The 16,459-nt window shown below is 38.0% G+C and overlaps 1 protein-coding gene across 1 annotated transcript in view; it reads left to right on the top strand.

Annotated features, from left to right (window-relative positions):
• Positions 1–1,052: 1,052 nt before the first annotated feature.
• Positions 1,053–16,459, top strand: part of LOC122664517 (alanine--tRNA ligase-like) — a 32,906-nt gene continuing 17,499 nt past the window's right edge. The window contains exons 1-6 of the mRNA XM_043860363.1: positions 1,053–1,414; positions 3,059–3,297; positions 11,656–11,796; positions 12,395–12,541; positions 14,349–14,501; positions 14,903–15,032. Of these exons, the coding sequence (XP_043716298.1) occupies positions 1,093–1,414; positions 3,059–3,297; positions 11,656–11,796; positions 12,395–12,541; positions 14,349–14,501; positions 14,903–15,032 (1,132 nt within the window). The 5' untranslated portion in view covers positions 1,053–1,092. The remainder of the gene's footprint in view (positions 1,415–3,058; positions 3,298–11,655; positions 11,797–12,394; positions 12,542–14,348; positions 14,502–14,902; positions 15,033–16,459) is intronic.

Genomic DNA, 16,459 nt, shown 5'->3' on the forward strand with positions numbered 1-16,459 from the left:
TATTTTTACGAGGATAAGGTGATGTGTAATAACTTTTTTCTTTTAGAAAATTTAAAGTTGAAGAACTTAATAAGTTATTAATCAATTTAACTTGAATTCAATGGACTTCTCTATAATTATGGACTTGTATGTAGTTGACATGTGTTTGGTTGACACATTTGTCGATCTTGCTTAAGTGGCTAACATAGTGTTCTCAAACATATAGGTCATGAAAATATATATAGGATAGTAATTTGGTTTAACTAGAAGAAATACTTCTATTAAGATGCAGTCCATTCATATTTCTGTTCTTTCTTAGTGGTAGGAATATTTTTTTTCCCACTTTTATCATACAACATTTCTTGATACAAAACTTATACACAAATACAAAAATGTATTTTTACTCATAAATACTAATTTGAAATAAAAAAGTTGTCATACAATCCCCAAGTAACTGACACATCATTGTTTATGGGATAAAAATGTATGGTTATAATTTTTGTTGTGCACCTTTATGTGGATTGAATTTCTTTCCATGTTCCACCCGCAATGAATGGGATCCTATTCATTGAGGGATGGTAGAAGGCAAGAATGGGTATCGAGAGAGTATTTTTTTTTGGATAGGTTTGAGAGAGTATTTTGGAATATACTAAGACCCTAGGATGGGTTTGTGAACCCTAGGATGGTGGGTGCACTGTCCTCTATGGGTGGAGAAAAACTTTGTCCTCCACTCCCCAATGGTGAATGAGATCTCATTCATCAAGGGGCGGGAGATGGCAAGAATAAGTATCGGGAGAATATTTTGGAATATACTAAAACCCTAAGATGGTGGGTGAACCGTCCTTTATGGGTGGAGAAATACTTTGTTCCCCTTATATATATATATATACTCTTTAATTTCCAATGTAAAGTTTTACATGGAAAAGCAAATGGAATAAAAAGGGAGGAGGTGGGGAATACAGAGGAATTGAAACGGAATAACAGAAAAAGAAAGTTCTATGAAAAGAGCCGAGTACTGCAAACCCGGGTTAAAAAAAAGTCGGCGATGAATTGAATACAACGTTAAAGAGGAAAGAGGGAAAGAAAGAAATAGTGAGGGGGAGCTTTTAATGGATGGGGCATTGGAGTAGTAGGGCTACTGGTCTGGTGGTAGCGGCCGCAACAACTTCTTCTTCTTCTTCTCTTCTTTCACTTGTTCGTCCATTTAGGGTTAGACTTCCTTCTGCAACCACTTTCTTCTGCATATCTGATTTGCCTTCATCGTCGTTGCCCTCCACCATGCCTGGACTTGAACAAGAGAGGCAGACGCTGGACTGGCCTGCTAACAAAGTCAGGGACACCTTCATTAAGTTTTTCGAGGGGAAGGATCATGTCTACTGGAATTCCAGCCCTGTTGTCCCCGTCAACGATCCTACCCTCCTCTTCGCTAATGCTGGTTCGTCTCCTCTCTCTTTGTTCGACCCACTTATTCAAAAATTGTTTGTTTGTCTCATTTTTAATTGTCTTTGTGTTTTGTTGGTTGGATTGAATGAATTTAGCCTTCTGAATGGATTGCTCAAATTTTTTTTTTTTTTTTTTAATAATTGGTTGCTTGAGATTTTGAAGTTCGTGTTTTGTTGGTTGAATTGAATGATTTTGGTGTTCTGGACATCAGAGACTTTGAAGTTGTGGTTTTTCATTTGTTTACGAAGAAATTATCAGTTTATGGATACTATTTGTTTGTACTTTCGATGCTTGCTGGTTATTGACGCAGATAAAATGATAAATTACAAAAGTAGGCTTGTTTAGAAGAAATAAGTATTGGGGTTTTCATCGTAATGTGCTACTTTAATGGGGCCTAAAAGAATAAAGTGGCGTAGTCACGATATTAGAATTCCACTCTATCCTAATTCCTAGTGGTAGTCTTTTAGTGGAAGAGTGGATTCTCTTCATGGTTTAGTGGATTCCTGCCCCTTTCTTTTAATTTTTCTATTTTCTGTTTTATTTCTTCCATTCCTAGATCTTGTTTCATATTCTGTTCTGTTAGTTCCGTATCCTATATTTTCTGCTATGCGATTCTGTATTTACTAGTCTCTCCAGCTGGATTTTTCTGGTTCAGCATTAATTTATTTTAAATTTATTGGGCATCAAAGAGATAAACTTTTGATTTTTGGGAATAAAACTTGATCAATTCCATAGGTTTACATGTAAGTGATGAACTGATGGATTTAGACTTCTTTGTCATGTTGATTTTTGCTGGATTTATTGGGAATTTCTGAACAAAGAATATATAGAAGTAGTTTGCAATTTTCAAAAGGCTGCTATGATTTTTCTTTTCCAGAGCTTCCTGAGCTCTACAGCCATATATGAATTATGTGAGAAAGGAGATTTGATAATGTATGCAAATATTGAAATAACATACTTAATACGAAGTGATAAATGATAGCCTTTATTGACACGAAGTGATAATGGGTACCTATATTAATGTTGAAATGCATTTAAAAATTCCGTTGGAAACTTGCGTGGTTTTCCATTTACAGATGTTTTATATATGGAAAGAAGTCCAGTTTGTGCATCCCACTTACTATGCTTTTGAACGTTAAACCACTGGTTAGCATTTGCATTTTTATATTTTAATTATTTGTTATTAATTCAAGGGTTGAAAAGAGGATTGGTTTGCCCTTATGTTCACCTAATAGTTCTTTTACTTGCCAGTATCTTTCTGTGATCTAATTATTTTTTGGATGAAGATATTGAAAATTTTTAGTAGATTAGAATGTTTTTTGGTCCAGTTTTAGCCCTCAAATTAATGCAAGAAATCTATAATAGAGTAATAGACAGTATTTAAATCCTAAATATCTGGGTCAACATAATATGTTGTTGCTTTGTTCATTAGAAACATGACACTCAGGGTACCATGGCGATATCTTAATCAGATAAACTTTCAAAGATGTTCTTGTGAGTAAAATTTGCACTTTAACTATAGGGAAGGAAAGGATTAAGAATTGGTGCTTACTTTGGGGGTTGGGGAGAAGAATTAGTGTCAATTTGTATCATTATAAGATCAGTATTCGATGACTGGCCTGTTCTCTTTGTGCAGGCATGAACCAATACAAGCCAATCTTCTTAGGAACTGTTGATCCTAACACTTCATTGAGTAAACTCAAACGTGCTTGTAACACCCAAAAATGCATTAGAGCTGGGGGGAAGCACAATGATCTTGATGACGTTGGGAAAGACACGTACCACCATACCTTCTTCGAGATGCTTGGAAACTGGTCTTTTGGAGATTATTTCAAAAAGGAAGCAATTGAGTGGGCATGGGAGCTTCTTACACAGGTCAGTGGTCTGATGTTTTCAACTATTCATGCTTCATTTTATGAATGCTCTATAGCCCATCTGTATGGTGAATTCTACATGTAAAGTTATTGTTGATAAGTTAGCAAAAGCCAAGTCCTTGGACAGCTTATGTATTTGGGGCCCTGTCCTACCAGTCATCCTGGTTTCGTTTTGCTAGTATGTTTTTTTGTTGAATATACTCTATGTTATGTACATTCTTTATATAACATAGAGTATCAGCTAATAACCACAGTTTGTGATCCAGAACTGGAAAGAAAACCATTCTCTTTACTTAGTGATGCAGATACATCAAACCCTAACCCTAATTTCACCAAAAACCCTATTTTTGGCCTAGCCGATTCACCTGTTCATAACAGATCCTGGTTGATTGTCTCCTAGTTGGTGTCCTACCAATCTAGGACTGCATTACTGAGATTTTGAGAAAACACCATCAAGTCATCTTGATAAGCTGCTTCAACAGCTTCAAGATTCAATTAACTCCTTTCATATCACCAATCTGTTCAAATCTCGCATCAGCAACAAGACCTGCAACAGATAAAAACCCGTGTAGCTATGGTCCAAGAGAAAATTCAGACTCAGATCTTTGGCTAAATCACCCTCGATGTGCCAAAAAACACAAACTAGAAGATATATTATCCAAACAAATTCCAAATAAAAACCTCGAGATTGAGATGGAGGAGCTCCCCCTCTTCGCTCAGGTGTTGCCATCTGAGATCTCTTGTTCTTGTAATTTTTTTTAACTTATATCATTTAGCCATTGGACTTTTATGCAGAGCTCCAACTGATAAAGGTATCTCCAAGGACCCCCCCTCCCCAAAAAAAAAAAAAAAAAAGGATATTAAACAATCTATTAACCTCCATCAACCTAGAATCGCTTCATCTAAGGGGAGATTATCATCCCCATTATCAACTAATCATGCATCTTTATCTCAAATTTCCCCCTGTAGGGATGATTAATTGCCTCTCCCCTGCAATGATGCACTACTGTCTTTGACATTGAAGAAAAGTCTACTCTTCTGTATCAGCAGGCAGAAACCCCTGTCAGCTTAGTTGTATCAATTCAATTTCCAGAAAAGGCTCCCCAGATCCTTGATTATTTCCAAATTCGGTACTTCATTTTTGGGAACAATTTCTGTCCCCCCCCCCTCCCCAAAAAAAAAGGAAAATTGAAGAAATATTTTGATATGCAGTGCTTTTTTTTTTTTTGTCTAGTTGGGCATCATTTTCATTTTATTTCTTCCAACTTTTTAGATTAGAAATTGTCCCTCGAAAATAGTGCAATACAACATCAGTTTAAATTTGGGCCATGTTTTAGTATTAGTTTGCATTGGGACTTAGTTTTTGAGTTTTATTGGTTTAAATATAAAGCCCAAAAGTGGGGTCGTAAGGGGATGCATGGAAATTATTATTTTATTTGTGGGTCACATGTCTAGAGTCCAAGTTTAGGAATTATCTTAATTATCCAAGAGTCCTATTGTTACTTATATTAGGTTAGTAAGGGTTTTATTCATTTGGTTGTTTATTTAGAGTAAGAGTGTGTTAAGGAGCCCTTATGAGGGTCAAGTTAGGAGTTTTTACTGCTTATAAATATTAACCATACCCTACTAGGATTTGGAACTGAATGGTTTAGTTTTAATTGTTTGGTACTTGCCTTGTGTGGCTTACTTTCTCTCTCTCCCTCGTTTTTCCCTTCTCTTGCAAGCTGACTCTCTCTCTCTAAATCTGGTAAGCAATTTCTTCTTTCTTTCTTATATCTTATCAGCTCTTATTTTTTTCGTTATTCTCTCTTCTATTGAATGGGTTTCTCTCCTCCCTCATGCTAGATTTTCTATTTTCTCCTCTCTCTCATGGTAATTTCTCTCCCTTCTTTCTCTACTCAGTTTTTACTTTCTGTTTTTTTATTGCCATCAATTCTGTTTGTTAGGTCTGGTTTTGTCTCTTTTGCTTCAATTGGTTCCTTCTTTTCATCTTCCTTTATTTGCTGGGACAGCACATCCGATTTATCCCCTCATCCTTCCTTCCATCGCATGTTAGTTTCAGATCCTAAATTTTAGGATCTTAATGCAACACCGGGTTCAAAAAACCTAGTTCTGGGTTGCTATTGGCCCACCCGAATGAATAACCAACTCAATTAAACAAGATAGTGACAATTTTGTGATGCAGCCCTAGACCTGGACCATAAAGCTAACAAAGTGGAAGCCGCCACTTCACTCCCCAAGGTCCTTCGAAGGTAGGCCCGGCTCAAGGAGAGGCGTGCCAGGCATGGTCAGCCCCTGCAGGGATAGTCCATTCACTCCTTATCTTCCCAATATTTTTAAGGAAAGAAGTTGCACCTAAAAGAGGGAAGATTTGGACTGATTTGGAGTTATCTCAGTTTCTAAATAAAATATTTCTAAATAAATAAAGGATCAATCAGCTAGCTAATATGTTGGGTTGATTGAAGAGAAGATTGGATTCTTATTTTCTAATTGAGAGTATAATGGGCTGATTGAAGAGAAGATTGGATTCTTATTTTCTGATTGAGAGTATATTGGGCTGATTGAAGATTGGATTATTAATTTTCTTTTCTTCCTTACATGTACTCAGCTCTTAGCCTATATGTAATCCTCCATGAATGGATGAAGGTAGTGAAAGTTGAATAAAAATTTAGACTTTAGTTTTGGATCTCATGAAGAGTATCCCCCTGCAAATGTTAGTGCTTGTTCGATTGATCAACTCCGTGACGATCCTATTGTTCTCGATTCTCCCGATCCATAACCGTCACGAGGCTGCTCCAAGTGGTATCAGAGCTCTTGGAGGAGAACGAGAGATGGAAATGACACCAAGGCGACGAGGATGTCATACCGTCCATGTTGAGGATATCAATGCAAGAGACAAACTTTTGCACGTTCAACAAGAACTTGCCGAACTTCGCCTCGAGAATGAACATTTGAGGAAAGCTTTGCAACGTCCAATTCAGAATGAGGAGACGTCCGCTGCTTACTCTTCGTCTTCAAAGAGTAAAAAAACTGTTCGAATGAGGAGTACTCATCGACACAGCTATCCCGATTGGACTCCACCAATATGGGATATGAGTTTCAACGATAATGATTCAGAAATAACTAGTCCGGCTTCACAAATCGACATTTAAGGTGATCGATTTGTCACCCAGGTTGATTTGAGAGAACCTCCCAAGTTTACGAGTACCAGGATGAGTACGTCGACGAACATGGTGGTTTTGAAAGCCTTGAACCTGATTCTATTTTAGAAGCACAACACGGTGTGCCAGCATCATTAAATGTAAGTTATTGTTTTCCTTGCCAAGAAGCAGTCCCAACAACCACCGATCTTCCTATTGAAGGGATCACCTCTCAAGTCTTTGATTTGGTTACATCATGCATATCAATTTCTGTTTCTGGAGATTTTTTCGTGAAGGAAATGATGAACACGGCACCGTATCAAGATCAATATTTGGAGCCGTTGCACCTGTGCAACTTTCTTTACTTATTGGTGGACAATGTAGCGGAGAAGACGAATGAAGACATGTTCCAATGGATCAACATTATCAATATGTATGATGATCCGTATTTGGCATATATCAATTTCACGTCTCTATCTCAATTTGTTCGAAATATGAGCGTCACCAACAATCCATATTTGCACACATCATTCATTCAAGCCGTGACTCATGAGTACCTCATTTGATATCTTTGTCAAATCTGGAGTTGATATGAAAATTTTGTTTATTTAATTGGAGACAACAACAATGAATTTGCTTGGTCCATTCGACCCCGGTGGACGACTAACACCGTACCATTGATCGACCAAGAGCTCGAGGATGAACTCTTTTTTCAACCTGAAGGGAATGATGCAGCCCTGGACCTGGTTCATGAAGCTAACAAAGTGGAAGCCGCCACCTCACACCCCAAGGTCCTTCGAAGGTCGGCCCGGGTCAAGGAGAGGCGTGCCAAGCATGGTCAGCCCCTGCAGGGATAGTCCATTCACTCCTTATCTTCGCAATATTTTTAAGGAAAGAAATTGCTCCTAAAAGAGGGAAGATTTGGACTGATTTGGAGTTATCTCAGTTTCTAAATAAATAAAGGATCAATCAGCTATCTAATATATTGGGTTGATCGAAGAGAAGATTGGATTCTTATTTTCTGATTGAGAGTATAATGGGCTGATCGAAGAGAAGATTGGATTTTTTTTTTCTTCTGATTGAGAGTATATTAGGCTGATTGAAGATTGGATTCTTATTTTCTGATTGAGAGTATATTGGGCTGATTGAAGATTGGATTCTTATTTTTCTTTTCTTCCTTACATGTACTCAAGGTTTAAAGTATCGGTATCGGGTATCGTATCGGTCGGGTGATTTTAAGAGACGTATCGTATAGTTTCGGAGATACGTATCGAACAATACAGATACGCATAGAAATGGTCAAGATACACATGGAAATACACTTTTGGAACAAAAAACAATATAAATAAGCAATATATAATAAGTGTCATGCATAAAACCTATAATGGTGAATAATGTATAACCAAACAAGTGCATTAAATTGAAATTGTTATAAAAGATGAAATTTCTTACATGTTGTAATCGTCTATAGCGATGAAGAGTATTGGATGATGTAAAGGATGATGTTGTAGCACTCCTTGATTCGTTTTTTAGTTTACAAGTGTGAAAAACCAAGATTAAATGCAAGAGTTTAGACTCTTGGTTGAGAGTTTTCATTCATTTTTTCGTTAGATTAGGAGTTGTATCGAGTCTATAAAATGGCTTTTTTTATGGAATGTAACGATGGTATCGGTATCGGTATGTATCGGTACATATCGGTAATGTATTGGTATGTATCGAGCCGTATCGATCGATACGTATGGATACATATTGATACGTATTAAACCACCCACAGAACCCTTTATTGGACGTATCGATGGTATTGATACGTATCGTATCGTATCGGTCAATACATTTCGATATAATTCGAGACAATTCATTTTTTAAAAAAAGGAGACGTATTGGTATGTATCGTATCAGTATCGACCGATACCGACACGTATCGGTCCGTATCGTATCGTATCGGTCAATACTTTAAACCATGCATGTACTCAGCTCTAAGCCTATATGTAATCCTCCATGAATGGAGGAAGGTAGTGAAAGTTGAATAAAAATTAAGACTTTAGTCTTGGATCTCATGAAGAGTATCCCTCGGCAAATATTAGTGCTTGTTTGATTGATCAACTCCGTGACGATCCTATCGTTCTCGATTCTCCCGATCCGCAGCTTCCACTAGGCTGCTCCATTTTGTAATTAACTGGAAGTTCAGCACTCTGTTGGGAGGGATCCATGAAATCAGGTCAGAATAGTAATTTACTTAGGGGGAAGCCGATGTGAGGATTTCAAAGAAGGATTGAGATAGTAAAATACAACTTAACAAGTAGGGGCTAATTGTAAGTAACTGGAAATTATATTTTTAATAACAAGTAGAAGAAGAAGTCTTCTTCTTCCTCATGTTACAGCAACCAGGGCGGAAACCAGATTCATTTGAGAGAACTCTCTCAAACAACCTCGGATTGACACTAAATTTTGGGGATATGTTGCTGAGTCACAGACCTATGAACCCCAACAATCAATTGAGTGTGTCTGTCACTCGAAGATCAAAGGAGTTTGCTGAAACAAGGCTCGGCGGGAAAGTTCAGGACCAACCTGAAACTCAATTTGGTTCTCACAACAGGAGTAATTTCCACAGTTAAGGACCTAGTGTTAGGGTTGCGTAGCACAGCGGAACTCCCACCAAATCCTTAAAAAGAAAGTGGAAGGGATAAAGTAGATCGACCCCAATCTTGAGGGGTTGTTACTATCTCTGGAACAGGGCATGATAGGTGGAGTATAAGAAACTTAAACAGATAGAAAGGAAAAGAAGACTGGAAGAGAATGTAAGAATCACATTTGAGAATAAAGAAAGGAAGTGAATTAAGGGAAGCTTAAGTGAGAAGAGAGGTTCAGACTCGAACCAAGAAGAACGAGAGGGAGGGAAGAGAACACTCAGTCAGCAGGCTGTGCAGGCACACCCAAAACAAACAATCAATTTCATTCAGTTCTGCCTAAATCATTGGATTACAACCATGTAAATAAAAATAAATTTTACTCAAACAAGGAAACTTGAAGTAGACTTAAACGAGGAAACTAGAAAGCTGGAATCTCCTTTGTATCTAATTCCTTGGAAAAAAAAAGAGCCATAATAAAATAAAATAAAAAAGCTATTCAACCCAAATTAAGGCCTAAATATCCTACTGGACCAAAACCAGATTTGGATCTGGTTAGTCTCAATCTGGGCTTCAAGGGGGTTCGTACCAGTCCAAAAAAGCTTTCTGGGTGTACCCGGTGCATGAGGCTCCCGCCACTGCGGGGTCTGGGGAGGGTCATAATGTCCTGAAATTTCTCCTCATCACTTACCTATCGCAGGTTAAATTTCCTTATTGTTTTCTCCCCAATTTTCTCTCACGTTATTATCTCTTTCATTACCTTTTCTTCTATCAACCACTCTCTCTTTCCCCATAATTGCACCACATCAATCTCCATTAATTGGACTAATTAATTCTGTTTATTTATGGAAATTATTCTTGAAATCTGATAGAGGGTGGACCTTGGTGCAATGGTAAGGTTGCTCCATTGTAACCAAGTGGTCACGGGTTTGAGTCTGTGGAAACAGTAATGTAGCTTTAGAGAAGGATCCTACTAGAGGCCAAGCAACAGGATCAAAAGGAGCTGCTGGTTTGAATGGGCAGAATTAGGGTTTTTAAGTCAATTTCTAGAGTTAGGCTTGGGGGAGTGGGGTAATTCTTATATGGTTTTAATGGGCAGATCTAGGAGAAGCTAATGGTATAGCTTTGATGAAGTTTTAATTAAAAAATTAAAATTCAGAAGGGTTTCGGGTTTTGGGAATTAGGAAAAGCAGTCAAAAACTCAAAATTAGGGTTTAAGGTAGGATTTTTGGGCAGAACTTCTGGTCGAGTGTTTAGGGCAAGGAGAAGGAGGTTCTGCTGTTGTATGAAGGACTTCTGATGGCTGGTTAGGTCTAGACTGAAATTTAGGGTTTTTTGGGTTTTACAGAGACAATGTAAATTAGGGTTGGAGTGGGAGAATGGGGGCTGCAAGTTGGATAGAGTGTAGGGGATGTAGTAAGGAGGCTGTGGTTTGAATTTGAAGTAATTCTGATGGTCAAATATGGCTGGACAGCAAGATCTAGGGTTTAATGGAATTAGGTTTAATGGAATTCAAACAAAAATAAAGGGGATCAGTTGGAGGGGGAATTAGAGGTTTAGAAGAAGAAGATACTGATCAAATTGCAGCAGAACTCCACTGGCAGCAGCTTGAACAGGGTTGAAGGATAGATACACCTTTGGATAGGGATCCTCCCGGCCGTCATGGCGCAAGGAGTCACAGGAGATCTACCTGCCCTTCTTCCTTGATAGAACCACAAGGCAAAACACTCTAAAGAGCAGTAGCAGCAACAACCGACAGCAGCACAATTCTATTTTTTTAAATTTATCAACTGTGGGGGAGTCTTCCACGATTTAACTTTATTTATAATAAGGCCAATGGCCAAATCCTGGTACAAACTAAACACTTCCTTCATAAATCGTGGAAGGGTGTTGCTAAACTTAAAATAACTTAAAAACTTAAAGTAAAAAGACCTAATTGTCCCTACTATCTTAAATTAAAAGACACTTAACTATATCACTTAAATTGAACCACCAATTGGATGTAACCAATTTGAACCGGTTCAATTAAAAAACATAAAAATAAACTAAGTATTGGGCTAATCCTGTATGCAACCTATGTACCCCTAGTTTAGGCTCATTAAAGTGGCCTATTACATAGAAAACCCTTGGGAACAAAGGCCCAACATATATATATCCCAACCCTAGACTTATTTCTAAAGAAATAAGCCCGTTTCGATGATGAATCTGCATCAAACAGCCTCTTTGCGAAGCGGGGTTAAGGCTGCGTACATTATGACCCTCCTCCCCACACCCCGCAGTGGCGGGAGTGTCGTGCACTGGGTATGCTCTTTTATTATTGAAATCTGATAGTCATTCTGTCGGAAACCTGATTGTTAATTTTGAGATCAGATTTGGCCTACATCTAGTTGTTAGATTGGGATCTCTTCCATTCCATTAGTGGGCCCATTACTCGCAGACCAATCAGATCTGATCAAAACTGCATCACGTATGGATGACTTAATTGCGTCATCTGATCTATTGGTTCTCTAATTCTGTGTTATGCCTAAGCTACCAAACAGTATGCATGTACTAAGTATATTGATTCTTTCATTTTTGTGCTTATATCTTCAGGTGTATAAGCTACCAGCAGACCGGTTTTATGCCACCTATTTTGGGGGTGATGAGAAATCTGGCCTTGCTCCTGATAATGAAGCTAGGGAGATATGGCTGAACTTTTTGCCTCCTGAACGTGTACTGCCTTTTGGTACAAAGGTATGTTTTGATTAGATATTTATATTGTTTCTCATGCTAGAGATGATAGAACTCATAAACATATCTCTGGTTTATTTTGAGTCAGTACAGTGCATGGTCATGCTTAACATATTTGTTTCTTGTCAAGGCATTAGTAAAAAGATTGTGCTATAATGTATATTTTTTTCTTCAGTTAGTTGACCTATGTGGTTATGTTTCTTGTTCATTTCTTTAATGCTGTTGTCATGAGCTTCCATACTTCCAATTTAGATTAGAAATAAACGATTTATAAGTTTTACTTCTAACCTCTTCATATCCTTCATATCTACTAAGATTTGGGTGACTTTAACATGATGCGATGTCCAAATGAGTGTCTAGCAATGTCCACAAGTGTCCAACATGATACTGTGGATGCTCGTGAAATCGACAAGGTGGAACTGTCCTACAAATGATAAGTTTCTATTGAGAAGTACCTCTGCACAGAATGCCTATGATCCATCCTCCTCCCCCCCCTCCTCCCCTTGTCCTTTTCAAATACTGTTATATTTTCCAATGTTTATTGCGTTACATTTAGGGAAGAACAACTTGTTGACATATTTTTTTTTTTAATTCTGGGTAGGATAACTTTTGGGAGATGGGTGATACTGGTCCTTGTGGTCCTTGCACTGAAATCCACTTCGACAGAATTGGCAACCGAGATGCTGCGCCATTGGTCAATAATGATGATCCCACATGTATTGAGATATGGAATCTTGTTTTTATTCAGGTATAATTTCGCCACTTTGGTCTTATGATTTTTCACCGGCTTTTCATTGCCCTTGTTTTTTTCATTTTTTTATTCCTTCTTCCTGAAGTGAAAAAAAAAAAGGTCATTGACAAGGAGAAAAAGTACAAAACTGTGAAGTCGAAACAGATACATGTCAATGACTAATCACTTCATTTTGCATATGCTTCTGACTTAAGGTAGTGAGTTGATGTATGCTCTATGTTGTGTATTGGTTGTCCATATTGTTGTATAGTTGAACTTTCTTGCATATGCTTTTAACCTGTGGTAGTATATGATTGCTTGCCCATTGATTCCTGGCTGGATGGAGAACATACTTGTGCCACGTCCCATTCATAGTTAGTTAAAACGAGAACGGAAAAAAAACTTTGTTCGGGATGGTATGTTTAAAATGGCTTAAATATTAAACAGGATGGTCAAAAATACGGTCAAACATTCTGCGAGCGGTAAAAAAAGAAAACGGAGGGGTGAGTCTAAATTGAAAACAATGAGCAAGTCAATAAAGTAAATATGTTTCATCATGAATAAAAAGGAAAAGAAAATAAGGTTAGAAGGGATGGTGAACCTCTCATCTGTGGCCAACCTATTCCATGTTGGGTGAGTACAAGTCCAACAACTCCTCCCCTGGATCCCAACTCCATGAACATAAATGGAATCATCAACTTCATCAGTTTTAACAAGGGGCAAAAAATTCATCAGTTTCTGTCCATGAATTGTCTTCGCCTTCGGGAGTTCAAAATTGAAGCTGGTACTTCACTGTTCACAGGATCTCATGGAAGCACTGTTGTTGCTTTAATAGGGAACATGAGCAGTTGCAGTTTTAGCCAAAAGTGCTTTATGAGTTGACGCAATGTATCTCTTTGTAAACCTAACCCCCAAAACAGCCTGACAGAGGGTTATCCTCATTGTCTATTCATTGTTCATATATTTAGCCTTATGGTTACCCATTTTTTTTGGTTGATTACAGCAAAATAGGGCAGACTGGAAGCCGTCGTCAGAAGGGAAGGGTTGAGGGTGGCTTCATTATTGGACTTGATGTCGAACAGTGAAGTCGAGCAGTCGGCAGGAGCTATTTGCCCTTTGTTTGAGAGGATTTCAGGAGTTCGCATTTAAAATGCCAAAAAATAAAAGTGGCACTGTTTAAAACTCGTTTAAACACGTTTTAACTAAATGAGAGAATATGAAAACACCCCAAGGAATTAAAATAAATGATTCCAGATATACTTTATGACATCATTTTTTTGGTAATCATATATTTTGGGGGTGGGCTTTTGGCACGAGCAGTGACAGCTAGCACTGTGGTAGTTTGGTCGCACTCAAACTTAGTCCGATTGCTTCCGTTTAATCATTCTTTGTCAGAATAATGCGTTAAAAATTGTTTGAAAAGTCAAACTCTATTGGAAGAACTTGGGATGTTGAAGAAACAAACATGTGCAGAATCCTGTACATGGTGGGCTATGATTGAGATAGGCTATCAAATTTGACATGTGGACAGTAGATAGCCAAATCATCCCTACATGTGGAAGGAATAGCCGACAGTGCTGGAAACCATTCAGCCACCGGCTGTTCTGAAATTTTTTTTGTTTACAATCTAATGGATATTATTAACTTATGTAATGCTTAGTCATCAAACCTCGACCTTTTCTTTGCAAAATAAGTGGTCGTTGAATAGCTGCCTTAATCAAACTGTTACAAGAAGGATTACAAACCTTTACCCATTCCCCCCATTGTTTCTGGTTGTAGTTAAATCTTTGTATTGTACAATGATTGTCCTATTTCTCTTGTGCAGTTCAACAGGGACAGTGATGGTTCTCTAAAACCTCTTCCAGCAAAACATGTTGACACTGGGATGGGCTTCGAACGGTTGACTTCTATTCTTCAGAATAAGATGAGCAATTATGACACTGATGTATTCTTGCCCATATTTGATGCTATCCAAAAGGTATGGCTATTATGCTGTGAGTCTCTTCTAAGGAGTAACTTTTATCATGGCTAATATTCTCATCAGATGCAAAAGAATTTTGTTAGGATGTACAATATTAGCTTCCATACAAAGGAGAGGAAGTGATACATCTCTCTCTAGATTTATGTAGTTGGTTTTATATTTGCTACTGAAGAACTTTGTAGTCCAGTAAAGTCTCTTTTTTCTTTTTAATTTTTTTTAAACCTAGGACAGTACAGTACTGTTGCCTTATCATCCAAAATACTTTGGTGTTTGGCTTTGCTCTGGCTTTAGGAGTCCCAATATTGCATTTTAACTTTTACTTTAGTGGTTGAATTGAACCGCTTACTGGACTGTGTCAAATAGGTCTAATTTTCTCTGAGTTTTCTGTCTAATTGTAGGCAACAGGAGCTCGACCATACTCGGGAAAAGTCGGAGCAGAAGATTTAGACAAGGTTGACATGGCTTATCGGGTTGTGGCTGATCACATAAGAACTCTTTCATTTGCAATTGCAGATGGTTCTTGTCCAGGTAAAATTCTCAGGATTTTCACTAGAAGTGATTATGCTCTTACTCTTACTCAACCTTCCCTTCTGTGTGTACAAACTTTTTTTTATTATTATTGGGCCCTCTATTATGTTTATCTCCATTGGAGGTTCTTAATTCTTTCCTTTGTACCAACAATACCAACAGCAATGCTTTTTTTTTTTCCTATACAAGCCTAGGTTAATTACATAGCCATGTTTCACACCCTCTACTTCTGTCCAACGCTAACTTTTGTTACTGTTCTTACCAAGATCCTTAGTTTTTTTAGGCTTCCCAAGGTTGAAATGATTCTATTCCATGTAGTCCGTTGGATGGCTAGGCTCTTTTTTGTATCTTGACCATCTGCTGTCAATTTCTTTGGGAGATTTAGACATATTTTGGTGCAGTGACTGTAGCCTTAGATTTTGGGAATCATTATGTTTTGGTTATACTTGTTTTTTTTTTTTTTTTCCGCTAGTGAATAATGAAATTTGATTAAAAACCAGGAGCATTTGGGTGTACTTTAAAAAAAAAAAAAAATCAAGGTTCAAGTAAGAGGAATTGACCAAAAGCGGTTGGAATTGGACTGAATCCTAAAAGGGATCTGATTTAATGAATCAGGAATTGGATGGAATCGGTAATCGGATCCAGCGATTCTGATCCGATTCGACAGGAATCGGCGATCTGATTCTGATTCCTATAACCATGTAAATAACAGATTTTAGTAATGGAAAAATGCAGAAAATAGAAGTACAACAGCGACACATTATACATAGAAATACAACAACACAACCATCCCTCCGTAGAAGGATGTACATATGGATTCAGGATATATCTTGCAAAGGAATGGAACCCCCAAAACAGATTCAAGGTCTAATTGCCCCCTGCTTAGCCAGCTCATCTGCAATCTCATTTGCTTCTTGGCTTGGCTGCCAGTGGAACTCAATACCAGCTTGGGCAGCAAGCTACCGAAAAGGCCTTATTAGGTGATCATATTTGCAAGGAACCTTCTTTGAATTGTCACCCATCTAATCTCACTTGCTGAATCCCCTTCTGCTATAGAATGATTCCATCCCATGCTCAACAAGAAGCTAATCCAATTTTTCGAGCTACCAATTCTGCTCTAGTAGAATCTCCTTCACTGGGCCTTGAAAAAAACTCCAGCCATGCTTCATGCCACAGCCTGATTACTCCCCCAAGGGCCCTAGGTTGCCAAGAAAGCACCCATCTGTGTTGACCCTACCCACACCTTTGGCAGGGGGTTGCCAGCTTAATAACCTCTTCAGTTTCCTGTCCCTCATGAAAAAGAATAGGAGACCAATCTCTAAATAATTGTCTGGCAGTGGTTTTCTTGAACAGATCCACATTTTGGTTTACTGTTCATATTTCACTTTTGCCCTGATTTGGTGAATCTATTATATGCACCATTTCTT

The sequence above is a fragment of the Telopea speciosissima genome, chromosome 6 (assembly GCF_018873765.1).
Source record: "Telopea speciosissima isolate NSW1024214 ecotype Mountain lineage chromosome 6, Tspe_v1, whole genome shotgun sequence".
Classification (NCBI taxonomy): domain Eukaryota; kingdom Viridiplantae; phylum Streptophyta; class Magnoliopsida; order Proteales; family Proteaceae; genus Telopea; species Telopea speciosissima.